Source organism: Bos mutus, chromosome 16 (genome assembly GCF_027580195.1).
Source record: "Bos mutus isolate GX-2022 chromosome 16, NWIPB_WYAK_1.1, whole genome shotgun sequence".
Classification (NCBI taxonomy): Eukaryota; Metazoa; Chordata; class Mammalia; order Artiodactyla; family Bovidae; genus Bos; species Bos mutus.
The window spans coordinates 36,440,307-36,460,719 of record NC_091632.1 but is presented as its reverse complement, the minus strand read 5'-3'; the positions used below and the strand labels follow the sequence as shown (position 1 = coordinate 36,460,719).

Below are 20,413 nucleotides of genomic sequence, written 5' to 3'. Positions count from 1 at the left end.
CCAGGAGCTGGGCTTCAGGGAGACAGCGTTGGCTTGCCAGCCTGTTCTCTGTGCCTCTGCTCTTTCCCTCTGAGGTCCCCTGACAATAGGGCTCTTATCAGACAGGCTCCTGTCCCGGGATACTCCTCTCCCTTCGGGGGTGGAGGGCATAGAGAAAGGCTGCTGGGCTGAACAAAGATGGGAGCTCTGGCCCCTGACGGCAGCCTGCCTGGGGAGCTTGGGAGGGCATAACGGGGTGGGCTAGAGACTGTCACTCCATCTTGGTGAATGGCTTTTGGAAGTGTGGCCATTCACCAGTTCTGTGATTTGCATCATTTGTCCTCTGAGAATGGAAATTTATTTCTCAAGCCATCCCTGTGCTTGGAACTCCAGGGCAAAGCCCATATCTGACCACAGGATTCAGATCACAGGATGACAGTCACACCAGGGAAGAAATCACCTTAAAATGTTTAACTGCTTCCCCCAACCAGTGCTACCCTGGAGACACACATACTTGAAGGTGTGAAGAAAGTGAAAAGACTCAGTACCCAGATTTGGGCCCAGGGATATTGTTCCAAGGTCAACTGCAGTTTCTTCCCTCTGGTGGCTATGAGATGCTGCCATTTAGAGGAACCCAGGCCTTGCCCCCTTCTGTTACCTCTCTCAGAGCAGGTTCAGCCCCCTTCAGAGGCACTGGAGGTCTCAAGATCCATGTTGAGTGAGGGTTCTTACAGCAAACCACCCATCCATCATCTATCTACCCAGCTATCCATCCACCCACCCACCCATCATTCATCCATCGTTCCATCCATCCATTCATAGGGGATCCACCCACCTATCCATCATCCATCCACCCACACATTTATTCATCCATCCATCCACACATCTTTCCATACATTTATCCAGCCATCTGTCCATCCATCCACCCATCCATCTGTCCATCTACTATCCATCCACCCATCCATCATCCATCCATCATCCATCTATCCATCCATTCACCTATTCATCATCTGTTCTTCATTTCTTTGTGCAACCTGACAAATGGGCCCCAAGAAGGAATGCCTGGGTGCACAGAAGGAGGGGTGCCCTGCGGGGCTGTGTTTGCTCCTCCTGCAGCCCTGGCCTTTGCTCTGCCTTGATCCATCTGGCCATTGCTGGTGGGTCAGGCTAAGGCCCTGGCTGGAAGCAGTGTGTGGGGCAGACACAGCTGAAGTGGAGGGCTGGCTGGTGGGGAGGTCTACTCTCAGAGGGGGGCAGATTTGGGGCTGGCCTTATAGGATGGGCTTCTCCTCCATCAAGAGGCCCTGGTGAGAGTTCATGGGCATGGGCGCTGGGGGCAGGGACATGTTGGGGTAAGAATACCTGGGGGCAGTTGCATTTGGAGGTGGGCACACCGGTAGGGTGCCATGCCTAGAGGTAGGCTCACCTGGAGGTGGACACACCTGAAGGCCACTATGATGGAGAGTAGAAACACACGGAGGCTGCCACACCTGGAGCAGGGCACACCTGGGGGCCATACCTAAAGGTCACCTTGTCCTGAGGTGGGCACACTTGGAGGAGGGCACAGCTGGAGACCAGCACTCTCACTGCAAGGCTGTCCTGGGTAGTTGGTGCCCTCTCTGAACTTGTTCTTTTCTGGAAAACAGGAACAGCAAGGGGACCTGCCCTGGGAGGGGTACAGGAGGATGGCACGAGGGGCTCTCCATCAGGGCTGGCGAGCCTCCCCACCAGCCACACCCTAACTCTTGAGTCCGTTCTCACCATCCCTCCCCAGCCCTCCGAGGCCTCTGTTCTCCCTGAGTGAAGCAGGCAGGCACAGAGGCTTAGAAAAGCACACAGATTTATTGCATATCAATCTCATGTATAAATTCATTGTAGCATCGGAAAGATTACATTTGGTATACAGTCCTAGTCTACAGCATCAACCTCAAAATCAGCTTCTCCTAGGCTTCAGCTTAAAGACATTTCTCTACACACGTACATTTGTCTTTATCACGAGCATCATCAAAATGAAATCTGCAGAGTTACTCTCTGAATGATTCCTACACTTGGTGTCTTTTCCTTTCCTTCTCCCACAGCGATTTCCATGTTAAGAACTGCGTCTTCCATGTGGGCAGTTCAAGACTCCTAGTCTCGAGGACGCAGACTCTAATCACATATTTAATAAGTGCATCTATGGGATTTTCCTTTTCGTAAAAATTTCACGAACAGACACAATAATGACTACACACGAGCCATGCAGTTTACTTAGAACGGAAGCAAATTTACAATCGGGGGACGTGGGACATACACCAGCCTCCTTCTCAATGGTTTTTTTAAAAAAAACATTATGGAGAAAAACCAGACATTTACACTTGACTTCTTTTCAACACTATACAGCTCTAAAAGAAAAAAAAAAAAAAAAAAAAAAACCGGATCATAATGTAACGATGGCGAAGGATGACATGGACGCACAGGTTTGGAGTGTCACCAGCGTACGCGTATGGATGCCCTCAGTCCCGTGTGGACACGGGGCTCAGCTTCCCTCATTTGGAGGAGAACGAGGAAGAGAGGTGTGCGGAAAGGAGCCTTCAGGATAACTTTGTTCATGAGTGAATTGCACATCTGGAAACATAAGCTGCCTTTTCATTCTATCTTCTCTTACTTTTTTTTTTCCCCCACAAGTGGTAATACGAATCCGTGACAGAAAAGAAGGAAGACATAAACACTGGAATGGCAGGAGGAGAGGGACGCTCCTTGGCATCTCGTGAGGACGTCTTAGTCACAGTATCACGCATCGCTACAGAGACATTCATGGCTTTTGAGACCCGGCTGACCTCCACCGACCAGGAGCAGTTATGTCCCTGCGTCCCCAGCCGGGAGGGGAGCGAGGTGCCCGGCTCCCCGTCCATTCCCCGCCACCGCCCCAGGCAGCAGTGCAGGGTGCTCTCTGGGGGTGCTGCCCCTGCCCCTCCCAGGACAGCACGGTGAGTAAGCTCAGTAGATTTCAGTCACTTGGGCAGTAGTGGGGGGGGCGGGGGTGGGGCCCGGGGTGCCACAATCCAGTGCTTTGAGGCTTCGGGGCTAACACAAGGGATGTGTATTCAGGCAAGTGCTTTGCGAATGTTCACTGAGGAAGCAGCCAGGACGCAGGACAAGGGCCCTCAGGGTTTCCAGGGCCAATCAGTGTCTGGGTGGACTGGCCGTACTCTTGGCATTGTATGGGAAGGCCACTAGGGCTGGGCAGTCTCTCAGGCCCACCCCAGTCACTTATCCCCACCCCAGGGTTCCAGGTGGGATGCAGAAATGCATGCCTCTGGGTTCCAACTAGAGGCTTCTGGGTCTCCCTTATGAAGGGCTGGCTGGCCAAAGGGTCAGCAGTCCTGGGGTCCTACCCGCTTGTCCTGGGAATGAAAGAGTTGGGCCCAAGGTGGGGGTTGGGGTCTGAGGGGCAGAAGAGGGAAGAGTGAGGAGACCTCCTTCCAAATTTCCACTTGGGGGTGAGTCAGCAGCCCAAAGAGGGAAGTGGATGAGGCTGGAGTGAAGGGCCCTGGCCCCAGCACGCTAGCCCAGTGGGGTTCCTAGTTTACAGCCCTGACTCTGGCCACCAGCCCACAGATGCATTGGTTGGCCAGCCAGCCACCAGCTGCATCCGTGCCATGAAGCTGGGCTCTCGGAATTCTCCAGCCTGAGCTCCCAGACCCTCCAGGGCGTCCCCCTGGGTCTGAGCAGGTGGCTGGTGCTGGAGCCTTGGGGGCAGAGAAGACCTGGGGAGGGGCAGCTGACTGTGGTTGGGACAATGCTCAACTTTGAAGCCAGGCTTCATGGACCCACCAGACGTAGGAAATAAGTGCTCTTTTTATCTGAGGGTCGGAGGACAGAACCCTCCCCGCCACTGAATCTGCCAAATGCTCAGGCTGGAGGAGAAACTGGGCTTACTCTAATTGTTTTCAAGAGGGACAAAAAACAGGACTTAAAATGTGCAGTCAGGGTTCTTGGGGATGGGGAAGGAAAGAAGGAAGAGTCAGAGTTTAAGAAGATCAGCTACAGAGACCCAACCGTGACTGTCACAGAGAGACCAGAGGTGAACGGAAGGGCTGGGCTGCAGGGAACAGACACTCAGGCCTCCACCTGCCCAAACATCCTGCTTTGGACAGAGAGAGTCAAATCGCAAAAAAAAGCACACACCTTATTGTTTAGCAGAAGAAATCATATAATTTGGGTTTACAGAAATGGGGAGGTGGTATCTGAGGTTGACTTTTCAAAGGGGTCCCATCTCAACCGAGGGAGAGTTGGAAGTTGCGACACACCAGGAGGGTCCACTGCGGGGGTGGGATGAAGGAAGCTTCTGAGGTGGTGCGAGCAGCCGTGTCTGTAAATCCCTGTGGGTGCGGCTGCAGGCGGCTCCTCTGCCAGCAGCTTCTCTGACCGCCCTGGGGGCCACGTTCCAGCCTGTTCCCACGTGGAAGGCGCTCTGAGTGGTACCTTGACCGGATCCGGGAAAGGCCAAATCCTTTCGCTAGGATCTGCAGGTCTGTGCGCCCTTGGGGATCCCCATCCACAGGTCCCCACTGTGAAGCCGAACCCCCAGTGCCCAGGCGGACGATTGTCTTGGCCTGGAGCGGCTGGACGGTTGGCCACTCCATGACCGTTTGTATTTTCACACATTTCTTAGGGCAACTTGGGCGGGTTTTTTTCCTCTTCTTCTTGGGATGCTAGTCTTCGTTTTTCTTCCAAACAATAAAAGAAATAAATAGAGCACTTGTCTTAAATGCAACTGAAACTCAAATTTAACAAAAACACATGATTGTCTGGAAAACGGGCAGCAGGATTCGTTGGGGGGTGGGGGACGTGGGGTATTTGGCACATTAAAAATCGCCCCACTCCCTGGTTATTGATCACACAACACACAACCTTATTACACGGTTTTGGTCCTTCACTAGATACTTATATTAACATTATTTCTTCACAATAAGAATGTCTAATGCCAAAAATACTGTTAAGGAAGAAATAAAATAAGAAAAGAAATGAATTAGAAAAAATTACAAGTTATATACAGATTAAGGTCAATTCCATCAGGGAAAAAAAAACAACAACAATTATTTGAAATTGGCCCCTATGGGAATAATTTAAAGCCCATCGAGTGGAGAGCAGCCTGGTCCTGGGAGGTGCCGTCCGTCCCCTCAGGGCTGTGCTGTCTTAGCTCTTTGTGGAGGTCACACCTGGACTCCCGTCCTTCTGGAGCCGGGTCCCGCCCGCCAAGAACCCACACAAAGAGCGAAGTGGCAGTTGTGTCCTGGGGTCTCAGGTGAGCATGGAGCTTGGCAGCCTGGAGCAGAGGAGCCTTGGAGTGCACCCCACGGCAGCCCCTATGGGGGGTGCCCACTCCCTTCCTCTTGTCCATCCGCAGGGGTGGGGTGGGTGGGTGCTGGAGATCCCAAGATGATGGCGGGCCCCGCCTTCTGCAGAATGGTGGGGGGGTGGGCGGAGGGGCTTGGCCACTTCTGCGCTGGGGACCAAGTCCCTGCTCCGACCTCCCTCTGGGTGGGGGACGCGGGCATGAATCCCATGTCACACAATGACAGGCACATCTCTGAGTCCCAGCCTTGGGCCAGCCCAGGACATTGTATCTGATTCCAGGCACAGTCTCAAACTGCTCCCGGGAGTGGGCTCCGCCCCTCGGTTCTGGGGGCGGGGTGCCCAGAATCACCTTGGCTTTACAAACACAGTCAGGGATAGAAAATCTCTCCATTATCTACAGTATAAAGAACACCCCCAAACGCAGGGCTGGGTCCCAGGCAGGTTTGGGTTTGCAAAGAAGCTGAGATTTCAAAGCAATGCAAAATTACTTTTAAAAAACAATTTGCAAGTCACTTTGTGATTTTTTTTTTAAAAAATACTGTCTATTTTTAAAACCACATGCTTAAATAGACTCTGTCGTCAATAAGATTACCAAAAGGATCATTCTTGTCATTTTCTTTATAAAAATTGTCAGGGCGATTCCCTCTTTAGAGCACGCCCAGATGTCCATTCCCTCCCTAGATGCCACACGGCGCCTGGGAGAGGCCCACCAGCCTCGGTGTGGGGTTCAAACCCCGTCCTTGCCCATGGGGTTGACTCTGTGAGGCAGCCCCCAGTGCTGTGCCCGGATAGAGTGAGCTGTACCAACTGAAGGCTGTTCTCAAGACTGATGCTTGGAGCCAGTGAAACCCTATGATGGCTCCAAGGAGGCCGGGTTCTGAGTTTTCATTGCAAAAGTCAGAGTTGGACCATGGAGAGGGGAACAGATGTGGAGGAGTGGTCAGATACAGGTGACAAGGAGGGGTCTCCTCGGCCCCAGGCCGCACAGGCTCCCAAGGCCCTTGCCTCCGTCTTCTGCCATGGAGATTTCTGTTGGGAAGTCGGGGGCCCTGGTGGCCTCACTTGGACTCTGACCCCAGCCCCTCTCAGGCCAGTCAGAGGTGGTTGATGGGGTTAAAGGCTCCAGACTCTGGCGTGGCTCCCGCGATGTTCAGCCAAGCGTCCAGAGGGCCCTGGGAAGAGGCGTGGAGAGGAGTGTCCTCGGAAAGGGACAGCATCATTGCATACGCCTGGATGGAGGGGAGGGCACACACAGGAGTGCAGGTGAGTGGTGTGGGGTGGGTCCTGTAGACCCCAGGCCAGCCCATGCCCTCCCGGCCTCCCACCCCCTCCCACTGACCTCAGACCCAGAGGTGAGGCGGGGGCAAAGGTGTTGGGGGCTGGCCTGCAGAGGAGGCATCTTTGCAGAGGGCCACTAAAACCCTCAGCCTCTCTGGGGCACATCCGCCCTCGCAGGTGCCCCTACATCCCTGGTGATCAGCATGGATTCACAGGCAAGCATGCTTTTCAGGGGGACCAGGGTGCTGGTGGTTACTGCTGAGACCCCATCAAGGAGGCGCAGGCCCTGCCTGGTGGGCCCTGTCCAGTGTGGATGACCGTGGTGGTGGCACAGAGCCATTTCAGGGACGTGGTGTGCAGCATTTCTGAGCTGAGAGCAGATGTGCCTCTGGCCCAGAGCCCAGCTTGGCCCCCAGAGCACGAGTGGATGGGACCCAGGGCCGCTCAGAGCAGGTGGGGTGGGGTGTGTCCACCCAATTTCACACTCTGGACAGGATTAGTAAAGAGACGAAGACAGACACGCAGACGGTTTTTGCTCAGACTTGGGTGAGCTGCGGAGAGCTGAGTGGAACCCCAAGTCCCCCAAGCTGAAAATAAGCAGGGTCCTGCAGCCCCTAGGCTGAGGGTGAGTCATGCCGGCCAGCCTGTGCCCTGCTGACTCGCCATAGTTGCAGCTTGGAGCCCGTGACCCCGACGGGGGAGCGTCCCTCGAGAGGACCCTGGGCTACCATCACTCCTGCTTGGGCAGAGGCAGAGGGAGGCCAGTGCAGCCACGAGGGCACTGCCAGTGGATACCACCCTCCGGGTATATGAGGGCCAGGACCCTCATGTCCAGGATCACTGAGGGACTGGGGGAGCGCCCTTGTGAGGGTCTGGCTCTCGTTCATCTGCTCTCAACCTCTCCCCACCCTTGCTTTCATGGAAAGGGAATCATTTGGGGGTCTCTCTAGCCAAAGCAATGGGCATGGGAGGGCTGGAGTCCTGGGTGTCCCCCATGCAGACATGGGACGGCCACAGAGAGAAGGGAGGTGGTCCCTGGTCGGGGAGGCACAGCTGGGGCCTGCCATCCAGCCTGGGGAAGGTCGGGGGCAGGCTCTGGTAGGTACCTACCTGGTTCTTAGCCTGCCTGTACAGGGTCTGTTTTAAAGTCTCAGAATCTAAGGTAGAATTAAGCACATCTTTAACTTCAAACGTTTCCTCAGCTGTTCTGCGGAGATCCAGCCCCTTCCCAAAAGTCGGCATCGGCTCCAAAGCTAAGAGACCGCCTGGTGGCTCCTCAACACACCTGCACCAATGACCGGAGAGGGGCCTGCTGTCAGCCTGTCTGGCCTCGGCCGCCTCTCTGAAGCCCCATGGCCAGCTCCGTGCCTGCATGCACACCACAGCATCTCCACGAGCCACATGCACAGGAGACAGACACACGGACACATGGACACGTGGACAGAAGCCACACAGATACAGGAAAGTGATGGAGGACACAGGAGGTCCGTGCGTGCACACACACTGCGAGCACAGGCAGGGCGCCGGGTCCCTGGGCACAGAGCACAGGCTGGGAGCAGGGCAGAGGTCTTGGTTCCCGAAATCTGGGTTGTTCTGGGGGGCCCACTCTCAGGGTCCAGAGTGGGAGGAAGTGGGCCATCTCCGAAGGGCCCGCAGGATCTGCCAGCCACCCCCAGGAGGACCTTGAATGCTGGTGGCATCACCGGTGCTGAATGTAGGCGGTGAGCAGTGGGGACACAGCAGGAGAGGCTCTCCTCTGCCAGCTTTCAAAATCATTGGTGCTCAACCCCACCCACAGCCTGTTGAAGACAGACGTCACTACTCCTGGTTCTGCGGGGCTGGAGATCACCCACGGGTCCCTGATCAGCTCCTTCTCAGCCTTTGCCTGCCTTGCTCTGCTTCTGGACTGGGTGAAGCATGTGTGCGCATGCACATGTATACACAGATGTGTATAAACATGCACCTTCATGTGTGTACATGTATACACATGTGGCCACACGGGCGAGGGTGTGCATACAGTTGCACATGTGGTGTTCACACATGTATGTGCAAATGTGCCCACAGTGTGTATGTGTGCACATGTATACACATGTGCCCACACGGGCGAGGGTGTGCACACAGTTGCACATGTGGTGTTCACATATGTACGCACGCACACACGTGCCTGTGTGTACACGTGCACATGTCCACATGTGTACATGTATGTACATGTGCATTGTGTGCATGTGTGTGCAGGTATGTGTGCATGTGTGTGTGAGTTTGGGGCCCGGTCTCACCCTGACCTGTGCACAGAAGTCCTTGCAGTGGAAACACCTACTGGGAAGGAGAGAACCCCGCTGGCAGGGTGGACGGTGTGGGAGTGAGGTCACCCCCTCGGTGCTTGCCCATCTCCCTGCCCGGGGCCCAAGCACTTGGGGCCCACAGAGGGCAGGTGCCCACCTTCGGGTGTGGTCAAAGCCCACGGCCAGGGAGGTGGGTGGCTCCTCATCCTCATCGTCCTCATAGGCACCTTGAGGCTCGGGTGTGGGGGATGCGGTGTCGTCCTGTGACTTCCCTGCCAGGCTGTCATCATCCTCCTCCAGCTCCTCCTCCTCCTCCTCCTCCACGTCCTCTGGCTTCCTGATGGCCAGGCCCGGGCACTGGGAGGTGCCATCTAGGTCCTGGACTTCCGGCCTGAAATGACACAGGGGGAGCTGACCACAGATGTCCTGAGGCAGCAACTTGGTTCCAGTGGCTCTGGCCCCCTGCCATCCCTGATGCCCCCAGCCCCCTCCGATGGCAGCCTGCCCTTCTCTATCACTAGACCCTCAGAGCTGGGGTTCTGCGCAGCCCGTCTCCGTCCTCGGCCGCTGTTTCAAGTGATTAAAAAATGGAAGGGCACCTGCCCAGGACCAGGATGAAGCTGGGCAGGAACTGCTGGGTAGCAGGCTCCTGTCATGCTGGCGTAGACACGGGACACTCAGGGATTCGGGAAGGGCGCTACGCTGGCCTGGAGGGCAAGGGGTCCTGGGAGCTGGTACTGGGCTTGGGCCCTGCACAAGGGGTATCCCTGGGGAGGCTCGGAGTGTGGGAGGTGTGCGGCCCCACCCTGATGAGTGCCTGCTCTTCCCCACCTGCCACGAGGGCACGAGGACTGGGCGGCCCTCCACAGATGGAGTATCTCGGACCTGGGGCTCTGGGCCATGTGGACTGGGCTGTTGTCGGTGACGGAAACCCTCCAGGGTGAGTGTGTTTCTGAGACTGGGCTGTCTCTCCTGCAGCTCAGGCTCCTCCCCTCATCCCCAGGGGTCCTTGCAGCTGGGGGCCTTTCCCATTCTGGTCCTCATTATTGAAAAGAGAAAGCGAGCGGTGAGGAAGAGGGTGCCCATTACTTTGAGAAAAATGACAACAGCGTTGTTCGGTTCATCTGCAAGTTCATGACCAGGTGCCGTGGCCACACATGGGCTGGGCCCAAGGCCACCTGGGCAGGTGTCCCGCACGTGGGTGGAGGTGGATGGGGAGCAAGGCACATGCTTTGTGAACTGGAGTTCTGAGCCCCCGGACTCAACCCCTTCTGGACCTCACACAGCCCATGGGAGTCCATCCCCTGCTGTCGGGAGAGACTCAGGGTCCTGCTTGGGGCACTAAGGCAAGAGGGATGTCTTCTCCAAGTGGTCACCATCTCCAAATACAGAGCTGAGTGGATGGGCTGGGAAGCTCCAGGTGGTTCAGTTCTTGGCCACCCCCCCCCCGCCCCCACCTCGTCTTCACTTCTCATCTTTCCACCGTAGAGTATACAGTTGCTGACAGCTGACCTATTCTCCAGGACAGGCAGGACCCTAATGTGTCTCCCTTGATGTTGGGCATCAGGTTCACGTCTGTCCACCAGTGGTGAGGACCCCTGATCCAGGTCCTGCCTCCCTCCACGGGTCTTGGCAGGTCCCCTTGGGCGGGGTTTGTCATCTCAGAACCCACGCCCTCCGGGGGAATGTGAGAACAGTCCCCACCCTGAGTGCCGATGGACAGCACAGGTGGGGAGCTTGGGACAGCGTAAAGCCCTGAGTGTCATTTAATTGAACCTGAGTCTCTGTGCGTTTATATACAAGCCCTTCTCTGTGGGAGCAGCGACCATGAATGAGCACTTTGTCCTGGCACCGTGCCTCGCCCTGCACAGAAATCTGCTCATTGGTGGGAGGCCTGCGTCAAACACCAGCGCTCGTTGAGGGTGGGGATGGATACAGCGGGGACAGAGAGGGGAGTCTGGCTGGAGACAGCTTCAGACAGAGAGGAAACCAGAACGAGTAGCCAGGCCTCCAAACAGCTGCCTGGGTGCAGAATGTCCCCAGGGCCAGCCTAACACAGCACATGGCTATGGCTCAAACAGCAGGGATCGTCCCTCTCCCCTCCAGTAGATTCGTTGTTGTTCAGTTGCTCAGTTGTGTCAGATTCTTTGTGACGCTGTGGACTGCAACACATCAGGATTCCCTGTCTTTCACCATCTTCCAGAGACTGCTCAAACTCATGTCCTTTGAATCAGTAATGCCATCCAAACATCTTGTCCTCTGTTGTCCCCTTCTCCTGCCTTCGATCTTTCCCAGCATCAGAGTCTTTTTCAGTGAGTCAGCTCTTTGCATTAGGAGGCCAAATTATTGGAGCTTCAGCTTCAGCAACAGTCCTTCCAATGAATATTCATGGTTGATTTCCTTTCGGATTGACTGCTTTGATCTCCTTACTGTCCAACAGTGTCTCAAGAGTCTTCTCCAACACCACAGTTCAAAAGCATCAATTCTTCGGTGCTCAGCCTGTTTTATGGTCCAACTCTCAGATCTGTACATGACTACTGGAAAAACCATGGTTTCAACTAGACAGATCTTTGTCAGCAGAGAGATGTCTCTGATTTTAAGTACGCCGTTTAGGTTTGTCATTGCTTTTCTTCCAAGGAGTAGGCATGTTTCAATTTCATGGCTGCAGTCACCATCCACAGTGATTTTGGAGCACAAGAAACTAAAATCTGTCACTGTTTCCATTGTTTCCCCACCTGTTCACCATTAAGTGATGGGACCAGATGCCATGATCTTCATTTTTTTGAATGTTGAGTTTTAAGCCAGCTTTTTCACTCTCCTCTTTCACCTTAATCAAGAGTCTCTTTAATTCCTCTTTGCTCTCTGCCATAAGGGTAGTGTCATCTGCATATTTGAAGTTATTGATATTTCTCCTGGCAATCTTGATTCCAGCTTGTGCTTCATCCAGCCTGGCATTTTGCATGATGTACTTTCCATATAAGTTAAATAAGCAGGGTGACAATATATAGCCATGACATACCTCTTTCCCAATTCGGAACTAGTTCATCGTTCCATGTCTGGTTCTACCTGTTGCTTCTTAACCTGCATACAGATTTCTCAGGAGGCAGGTAAGGTGGTCTGGTATTTTCAACTCCTGAAAAATTTTTTCACAGTTTGTTGTGATCCGCACAGTCAAAGGCTTCAGCAGAGTCAATGAAGCAGAAGTATATGTTTTCCTAGAATTCTCTTGCTTTTTCTATGATCCAACGGATGTTGGCAATTTGATCTCTGGTTCCTCTACCTTTTCTAAATCTAGCTTGTACATCTGGAAGTTCGTGGTTCACATACTGTTGAAGCCTAGCTTGAAGGATTTTGAGCATTACTTTGCTAGCATGTGAGATGAGTGCAATTATATGGTAGTTTGAGCATTCTTTGGCATTGCCCTTCTTTGAGATTGGAATGAAAACTGACCTTTTACAGTTCCGTGGCCACTGCTGAGTTTTCCAAATTTGCTGGCATATTGAGTGCAGCACTTTAACAGCATCATCTTTTAGGACTTGAAATAGGTCAACTGGAATTCCATCACCTCCACTAGCTTTGTTTGTAGCAGTGCTTCCTAAGGCCCATTTGACTTCACATTCCAGGATGTCTGGCTCTAGGTGAGTGCTCACACCATCGTGGTTATCTGGGTCACTAAGATCCTTTTTGTTCAGTTCTTCTGTGTGCTCTTGCCACCTCTTCTTAATATCTTCTACTTCTGTTAGGTTCATACTGTTTCTATCCTTTATTGTTCCTGTCTTTGCATGAAATGTTACCTTGGTATCTCTAATTTTCTTGAAGAGATCTCTAGTCTTTCCCATTCTATTGTTTCCCTCTATTTCTTTGCCTTGTTCACTTAAAAACACATTCTTATCTCTCCTTGCTATTCTCTGGAACTCTGCATTCACATGGATATATCTTTCCTTTTCTCCTTTGCCTTCAGCTTCTCTTCTTTTCTCAGCTACCTGTAAGGCCTCAGATTTTGGCTTTTTGCATTTCTTTTTCTTGGGGATGGTTTTGATTACTGCTTCCTGTACAATGTCACAAACCTCCATCCATAGTTCTTCAGGCACTCTGTCTATCAGACCTAATCCCTTGAATCTATTTATCACTTCCACTGTATAATCGTAAGGGATTTGATTTAGGTCATACTTGAATGGCCCTAGTTGTTTTCCCTGTGTTTTTCAATTTAAGTCTGAATTTGGCAATAAGGAGTTCATGATCTGAGGCACAGTCAGCTCCTGGTCTTGTTTTTGCTGACTGTACAGAGCTTCTCCATCTTTGGCTGCAAAGAGTATAATCAGTCTGATTTTGGTTTGACCATCTGGTGATGTCATGTGTCAGAAGAGGGTGTTTGCTATGACCAGGGCATTCTCTTGGCAAAACTGTTAGCCTTTGCCCTGCTTCATTTTGTACTCCAAGGCCAAACTTGCCTGTTACTCCAGGTATCTCTTGACTTCATACTTTTGCATTCCAGTCCCCTATAATGAAGGACATCTTTTTCTTGGTGTTAGTTCTAGAAGGTCTTGTAGGTCATCATAGAACTGTTCAACTTCAGCTTTTTCAGCATTAGTGACTGGGGCACAGACTTGGATTACTATGATATTGAATGGTTTGCCTTGGATATGAACAGAGATCATTCTGTCGTTTTTGAGATTGCACCCAAGCACTAAATTTTGGACTCTTTTGTTGACTATGAGGGCTACTTAATTTCTTCTAAGGGATTCTTGCCCACAGTAGTAGATATAATGGTCATTTGAATTAAATTCACCCATTCCGGTTCATTTTAGTTGACTGATTCCTAAAATGTCAGTGTTCACTCTTGCCATCTCCTGCTTGACCACTCCAATTTACCTTGATTCATGGACCTAACATGCCAGGTTCTATGCAATATTGTTCTTTACAGCATCCGACTTTACTTCCATCACCAGTCATATCCACAACTGAAAGTGTTTTCACTTTGGCTCTGTCTCTTCATTCTTTCTGGAGTTATTTCTCCACTCTTCTCCAGGAGCACATTGGGCACCTACCGACCTGGGGAGTTCATCTTTCCTATCTTTTTGCCTTTTCATGCGGTTCATGGGCTTCTAAAGCAACAACACCGACGTGGTTTGCCTTTCCCTTCTCCAGTGGACTGTTTTGTTAGGACTCTCCACCATGACCCGTCTGTCTTGGGTGGCCCTACACAGCATGGCTCATAGTTTCATTGAGTTAGGCAAAGCTGTGGTCCATGTGATCAGTTTGGTTAGTTTTCTGTGACTGTGGTTTTCATTCTGTCTGCCCTCTGATGGATGAGGATAAGAGGCTTGTGGAACCTTCCTGATGGGAGGGATTGGCTGTGGGGAAAACTGGGTCTTGTTCTGGTGGCAAGGCCATGCTCAGTAAGTCTTTAATCCAATTTTCTGTTGATGGATGGGGCTGTGTTCCCTCCTTGTACTTTGGCCCGAGGCCAAACTCTGGTAGGGGTAATAGTGGCTATGGCAACCTCCTTCAAAAGGACCTATACCAGCATTCCAGGGCTCCTTGGACGGTTGTAGTCCGTGCCCCTGACCCTGTGGCAGGCCACGGTTGACCCGTGCCTCCTCCAGAGATTCCCAAGCACACGCAGATAGGTCTGGCTCAGCCTCTCACAGACGCCGCGGCTGCCCCAGCTGCAGGTGTCTCAGGGCCGGCGCCTCCTCCCAGCCCCTTCCCTGGACTCTGGCGCTTTGCTGGTGACCCCTGGGGCTCCTCCGCTTGTGGACACATCACCCACTGCTTCACCTGCACACGGTGTCTCCCCATTTTCTTTTTCTAAAAAAGTCTATTTATTTATTTTTGGCTACGCTGGGTCTTCACTGCTGCCTGGGCTTTCTCTAGTTGCTGAGAGTGGGGGTTACTCTCTGGTTGCAGAGCATGGGCTTCGCACTGTGGGGGCTTCTCTACGGAGCACAGGCTCTAGGGTGTGCAGGCTTCCGGAGTTGTGGCGCACGGGCTTGGTTGCCTTGAGGCCTGTGGGATCATCCTAGACCAAGAACCAAACCCACGTCCCTTGCACTGGCAGGTGGATTCCCAGCCGCTGGACCACTAGAGAAATCCCCAATTTCTCCCTTTTCTAAGGACACCAGTCCTATCGGATATGGGCCACCTGATTTCAGAATGACATCGTAACTAATTCCCCTGAGAAGATCTTACTTCCAAATCAGGTCACTCTGAGGGGCTGGAGGTCAGGATGTCAACAGAGGAATTTGGGGAGGGGACAGGGTTTGGCCCAGGGGTTTCTGGGGTCAGGAAGCTTGGCAGGCCCTGAGTTATAATGGACTGTCAAGAGGAGGTCACTGGTTCTGGGTGGGTTAACACAGGCCGTCCGAGGGCCTGGTCTGTAGGCTGGCTCTGCCCTGGGCTTTCTGAGGGGTGTGGGGCCAGTGTCTGAGTCTCACTTACCGCCCCCACCCCTGGGGCCCTGGCTAAAATGCTGCTCTGTGGGGTCAGGGTGGTGCCAGCCCCTCGTCCCTCTGGGGACACCCGGTCTTTCCTGGTGACTCTCCTGGGGTGTCCTCTGTATGGCTGAGAGCTGGGTCTGCCACTCAGGGACAGCGTTGGAGGGCCACCCACCCCAGGGAGGACGCCCCTGGCTTGTCCTTGTCAGCTCCCTGTCTGGCTCTGCCCTGGGCACAGGGGGTCACAGCTCAGGGGAGCCTGTATCAGCCAGGATGTGCCTCATGGCCTGGCTCCTGGATGCTCAGGTCCATGACTTACTCTGAAGGTGGAGACCTCAGAACTTGAACCACGGACGGCTCTCAGATGGAGCCCAGAGTGCTGCCAGAATGAAGCTCGCCACCCTGGGCGCCGATGGCAGGGCTGGGCTCCCACTAGACCATCACACGTGACCAGAGCCGGGGACGGACCCAGGCACTTTGTTGGCCACGCCCCGATATCAAGGTCTTTGGTGCCTGGCAGGGCTGGGGCTCGGGGACATGCAGCCCATGGCCAGCCTCTCCCATGTCTCCTCCTCTGAGCCCACCGAGGCACCAGGTGGGATCACCTTCCTGGGCATGGATTTAGCCACTCAGAAGAGCGAGAAACAGCCAGGGCACCAAGCCCATGTGCCGCTCGTGCATCCTGAAGGTCTGCTCAGTGCCCCTGCTCTGCCTCGGGGGCCCCAAGGGTGAAGGAGATGCAGCCCGCCTGCGGGGAGCAGACAAGCCCCTGGGAAGCCGGGTGTCCTGGGTGGGAGGGAACTGGGTTCTGGGCTGGCAGCCCACCCATGGGCAGAAGGGCTGGAGCCAGATGCCCAATCCTTTGGGCCTCATTTCCTCTGCAGAAGCAGGGGAGCGCGTCCCTAAGCACTAGAAGTCCGGCCTCTCTGAGTCTGCCGCCGAGGCCTGGGATGAAGGGAATGTGTTACAGCCTCTACATCTTAGGATCCCAATTCTGCCATTTTCCTGCCTGTGTGTGTGCAGCACTCTTGCTAGAAACCGTTCATGTGTCAAATTCAATGAGCCTGTCCTGGAGTTGCAGAGGCGTGGTGGATCTCATGAAAGGAGCCCTCACCTGGTTGACGTTTGGCCGCACGTGTTAACACTGAGGCCAAACCGTGCATTGAGGCCCGTGTGCTGGTGGCACTGAGTGTGTGACACCCGCCACTGGGCCGGGGTGCTTGTTCTCTGCAGAAGCAGAGAGCCGAGGCGGGGTGGCTGGTGGGTGGGAAGGGTGCCAGCTGCAGAGCCTGCAGGCCTCACCCTCTGCTGTGGGCCTGGGGTCTCTGGTGCTGTGGTGGGGGCCTGCTGTGGGCATGACCATATAGGGAACCATACAGAGTCCAGACCTTCCTGGGACCCCGGGACGTGTTTCTTACCGTTTGTCTGTTCGTGTTGATGCTTGGTTCATCTCACTGTTGGCAATAAAGTTTCTGATTTCAGAGAAATAGGAGTCTTCCTTCTCATCTAAAAGTGCGTGGTTGTCTGACTCGGAGGTCGGGGAGGAGGCGCTGGTCCCCAGGTGGTTGGTGAGGACCCCTGCATGCTGGCTCACTGTGGGGAGGGGGAAGCATCAGAGGAGGGTGCCCCTCGGCTGCACCCCACCCACTGTGGCACAGCGGGAGGGGACAGGTGGCTGAAGGGGTGCACGTGCAGGGCACTCTTAGGGAACACCCCCTTAGGGAAACCCAAGGGTACAAGGTTCCCCTGAATGAAGATGGCTTGAGGGGTGACTGCAGGCTTTCCCCTAGGGCTAGCCTGTGTGCCCCTTCCTCAGCTCTCCTCTCCCCACCCTGCACCCTGCCCCAACCCATCATCCCCATCCTCCAGGCCCCCCTCCCCATCCCCAGCACCCCATCCTCCAGGCCCCCCTCCCCATCCCCAGCACCCCATCCTCCAGGCCCCCCTCCCCATCCCCAGCACCCCGCCCATCACCTCATCCTCCAGGACCCCCTCCCCACGCCCCATCCATCACCCCATCCTCCAGGCCCCCCTCCCCATCCCCAGCACCCCGCCCATCACCTCATCCTCCAGGACCCCCTCCCCAGCACCCCGCCCATCACCCCATCCTCCAGGCACCCCTCCCCAGCACCCCCACCCTGACCCATCACCCCATCCTCCAGGCCCCCTCCCCATCCCCAGCACCCCGCCCATCACCCCATCCTCCAGGCCCCACTCCCATCCCCAGCACCCCACCCATCACCCCATCCTCCAGGCCCCCCTCCCCCCTCCCTGCTCCCCGCCCCTCCCCACACCCCATCCTCCAGGCCCCCCGCGCCCCTCCTCTGCGCTGCCCCCCCACCTGGTGCGTGCTCGTGTTCATGCTTCTTCAGGTGCCTGTCCAGGTTGGTCTGCTGCCCGAAGCAGCGGTTGCACAGGTGGCACTTGAAGGGCTTCTCCTTGTTGTGGATGTTCCGCACGTGCCGCTGGAGGTTGGAGGAGATGCTGAAGGAGCGGTCGCAGTACTTACACCTGGAAGACACGGCGCCTCAGCGGAGATCCTGCCCTCACAGCCTCCCTGAGGCCCCTGGACCACGGTGGAGAGCTGGGATGCAGTCCCAGCCAAGTGTCCCTGGAAGCAGATGTCCCCCCATCCCTGACTCTGGGTGGCTGATGCTGTGGGACTGTGCCCTGAGCTGGTGGAGGGGACTCTCTGGGGCTTGTGCCCCCGTGGTGGGCAGCACCGGGACTTCCTGGTGTCTCCTGGCATCTCCCCCTCTCTGCTGTCCTGTCCCCCGAGCGCAGGGTCCACAGCAGAGGGTGGCGTGCTCCCGGCGGCCTCAAGGGGGCGGCCGAGCACCAGGAAAGATGTTCCCAGCAGGTTTTTCCGGAAAGGAGCCCAGACCCGCTGCCTGCAGCTTTCCTCCCTGGCAGACAGACCCCTCCTCTGGCCTGGTCCCAACTCCTCTTAGTGGGTCCTCAAGCAGACCCATCCCCCTTGGGGACTCAGCCTGCCAGTCCACTAGAGTGGCTAGTGGCTGCAGGGCCGCACCAACCCTCCTTAGTGTCCTTCTCTGACCCAGGGTGATGGGGGCTCCCAGCCTTGCCCCGTCAGATGGCCTCCTGTCCATGGACCCCTTTGGTGGAGGTGCCCCCAGCCCTGTGCGCTTGGTTTATCTTAGTGCCCTCCTGGGGGCACCTGCTGCCAGGCTGCGTGGCGCACTCGGGAAATGAAAAAAGACGCTCTTTCCTTGGATGCTCCGGTTGTCCGAGTATCATGACACCAAGTTATCAGAGCAAAGCATGAAGTTGCCACAAGGAGCAATCTGAGATGCCGGCGTGTGCAGGGTCCCTATGGGTGTGGGGCTTCTCCCAGGGCAGGGCAGAGGAGGGAGGGGGGGATGTCCCCCAGGTTATCACAGGGGAACCAATGGTGAGGGCCCAAGAGACACTGGCAGCAAGAAACAAGAACCAGAGAGGGTGGGGCGTCGGGGACTGAGGACCCACGGCACAGCTCTGCAGACAGGGCCGCCTCGTCCCGTCCCAGGGGTCCAGGCCACCACCACTGGCCAGCCACTCCCACCCGTCCAGGGCGTCCAGCCGGGCCATGGCAGGGGGACTCTGGCTCTGGGTCTCCAGTCGCACATGGTGCGTGTGTCAGTCTGCTCATGCACACGTGTGAGGCTATATGTGCATGCTTACGGGTGCATGTGTGATAGGTGTGCACGTGCTGGTGGGCACGCTCATGTGCTCCTGGTCTCAGAACTTCTCTAGGGATGCCCGTACGCGGCTCAGAGGCACAGGAGCACTGACTTATCCATCCCTGAGCTCAGCTATTTCCCTGTTTTGGGAACCAGGCTCCTGTGGATTGACAAGCAGAGAGGCGAGCACGGCAGAGCGCTGACCGGGCAGGCCTTTGGCAGGCAGAGTCTATGCGGCCAGTGTGGCGGGGCAGGGCTTGGGAGACTAGGTCCGCTCAGAGGGCGTGGCTGGGAGGTACGGGGACCTGTCCTGAGGACACAGCCTGGTGGCCGCGCTCCAACACGGTGTAGTGGTCACGAGCACTCAGCCCTGTGGACGGACACGTGTCTGAGGACACCCCGGGGCCCTGGCCTCTCACCCCAGTGCTGCCCGCCCACTTAGGAGGCGCTCGTCTGACACTTGACATTCAGAAGATGGCCCTACCTGGGGAGTCTGGGCAAGCCCAATGGCCCTGGGTCCCTGAGACAGGACGCTTGACACCCCCAGGCTGGCCACTGGGGCCCGGGGCTGAGCTTTTCCTGCTCAAAGCTGGTGGCAGCTCTCTGTGGTGGGAGGGTGAGAGCCCCCAAATTACCACCCCCTACTCGTGGGTGGCTTCTCCCTACCTGTAGGGCTTCAGTGGTGGCTCAGATGGTAAAGAATCTGCCTGCAACGTGGGAGACCTAGGTTTGATCCCTGGGTTGGGAATATCCTCTGTCGGAGGAAATGGTAACCCACTCCAGTATTCTTGCCTGGAGAATCCCCACAGACAGAGGAGCTTGGTGGGCTACAGTCCATGTGATCACAAAGAGTCGGACACAACTGAGTGACTAACACTTTCACCCAGGAGATAATACTTATGGGATGGGCCCTGCTTGGAGGAGCCCAGACTGCTCCCCTGATGTGATTCTCGGGCTTCATTTACTCAGTCCCGAGGCTTCCAGATGCTGCCTGAGGCCAGACTCATGCTGGCTGCCTCCACAGCAGATGGGCTAAGAGCTGCCCATGATCCACGCACTAGTCCCCCGAGCTCCTTCAAGCCACCGCTTTGGCCCTGGGGCTGGCCTGCTGGGCCAGCTGAGCTGCCACCAGGCCCCTGGGAGCCCCTAGGACGTAGGGCCTTGGTCGTCCCACAGTCGTGTAATGTTCAGCAGCCTCGACTTGGACCCCTGTCCCAGTTGCCGGCACCATGAGGGTGGCTGTCTTGTCCTTCTCAGCTGGGGTGACAGAGCAGTGGGACTGGGGCTTCAACCCTCTCCCCTCTGGGCTGAGCAGAGATGCTCAGGTGTGCTCTGATCCAGTGATCCCCTCTCAATAGTCCAGGAAGGAGGACTTCTACATCCCTGCCTGCACCATCTTGCTCCTCAACTCTGCCCC

At 55.4% G+C, this 20,413-nt stretch overlaps 1 protein-coding gene across 3 annotated transcripts in view; it reads right to left on the bottom strand.

The window, feature by feature from the left end:
- Positions 1-1,819: 1,819 nt before the first annotated feature.
- The window catches only part of PRDM16 (PR/SET domain 16), a 340,177-nt gene continuing 321,583 nt past the window's right edge, over positions 1,820-20,413 (bottom strand). For 2 of the 3 annotated variants that reach the window (XM_070385088.1, XM_070385089.1), the window contains exons 13-17: positions 17,658-17,827; positions 16,735-16,909; positions 9,037-9,270; positions 7,708-7,882; positions 1,820-6,548 (exon numbers count right to left, since the gene is read on the bottom strand). In XM_070385088.1, the coding sequence (XP_070241189.1) occupies positions 6,414-6,548; positions 7,708-7,882; positions 9,037-9,270; positions 16,735-16,909; positions 17,658-17,827 (889 nt within the window). In that variant the 3' untranslated portion in view covers positions 1,820-6,413. The remainder of the gene's footprint in view (positions 6,549-7,707; positions 7,883-9,036; positions 9,271-16,734; positions 16,910-17,657; positions 17,828-20,413) is intronic. The other variant, XM_070385091.1, reaches the window with a different exon arrangement.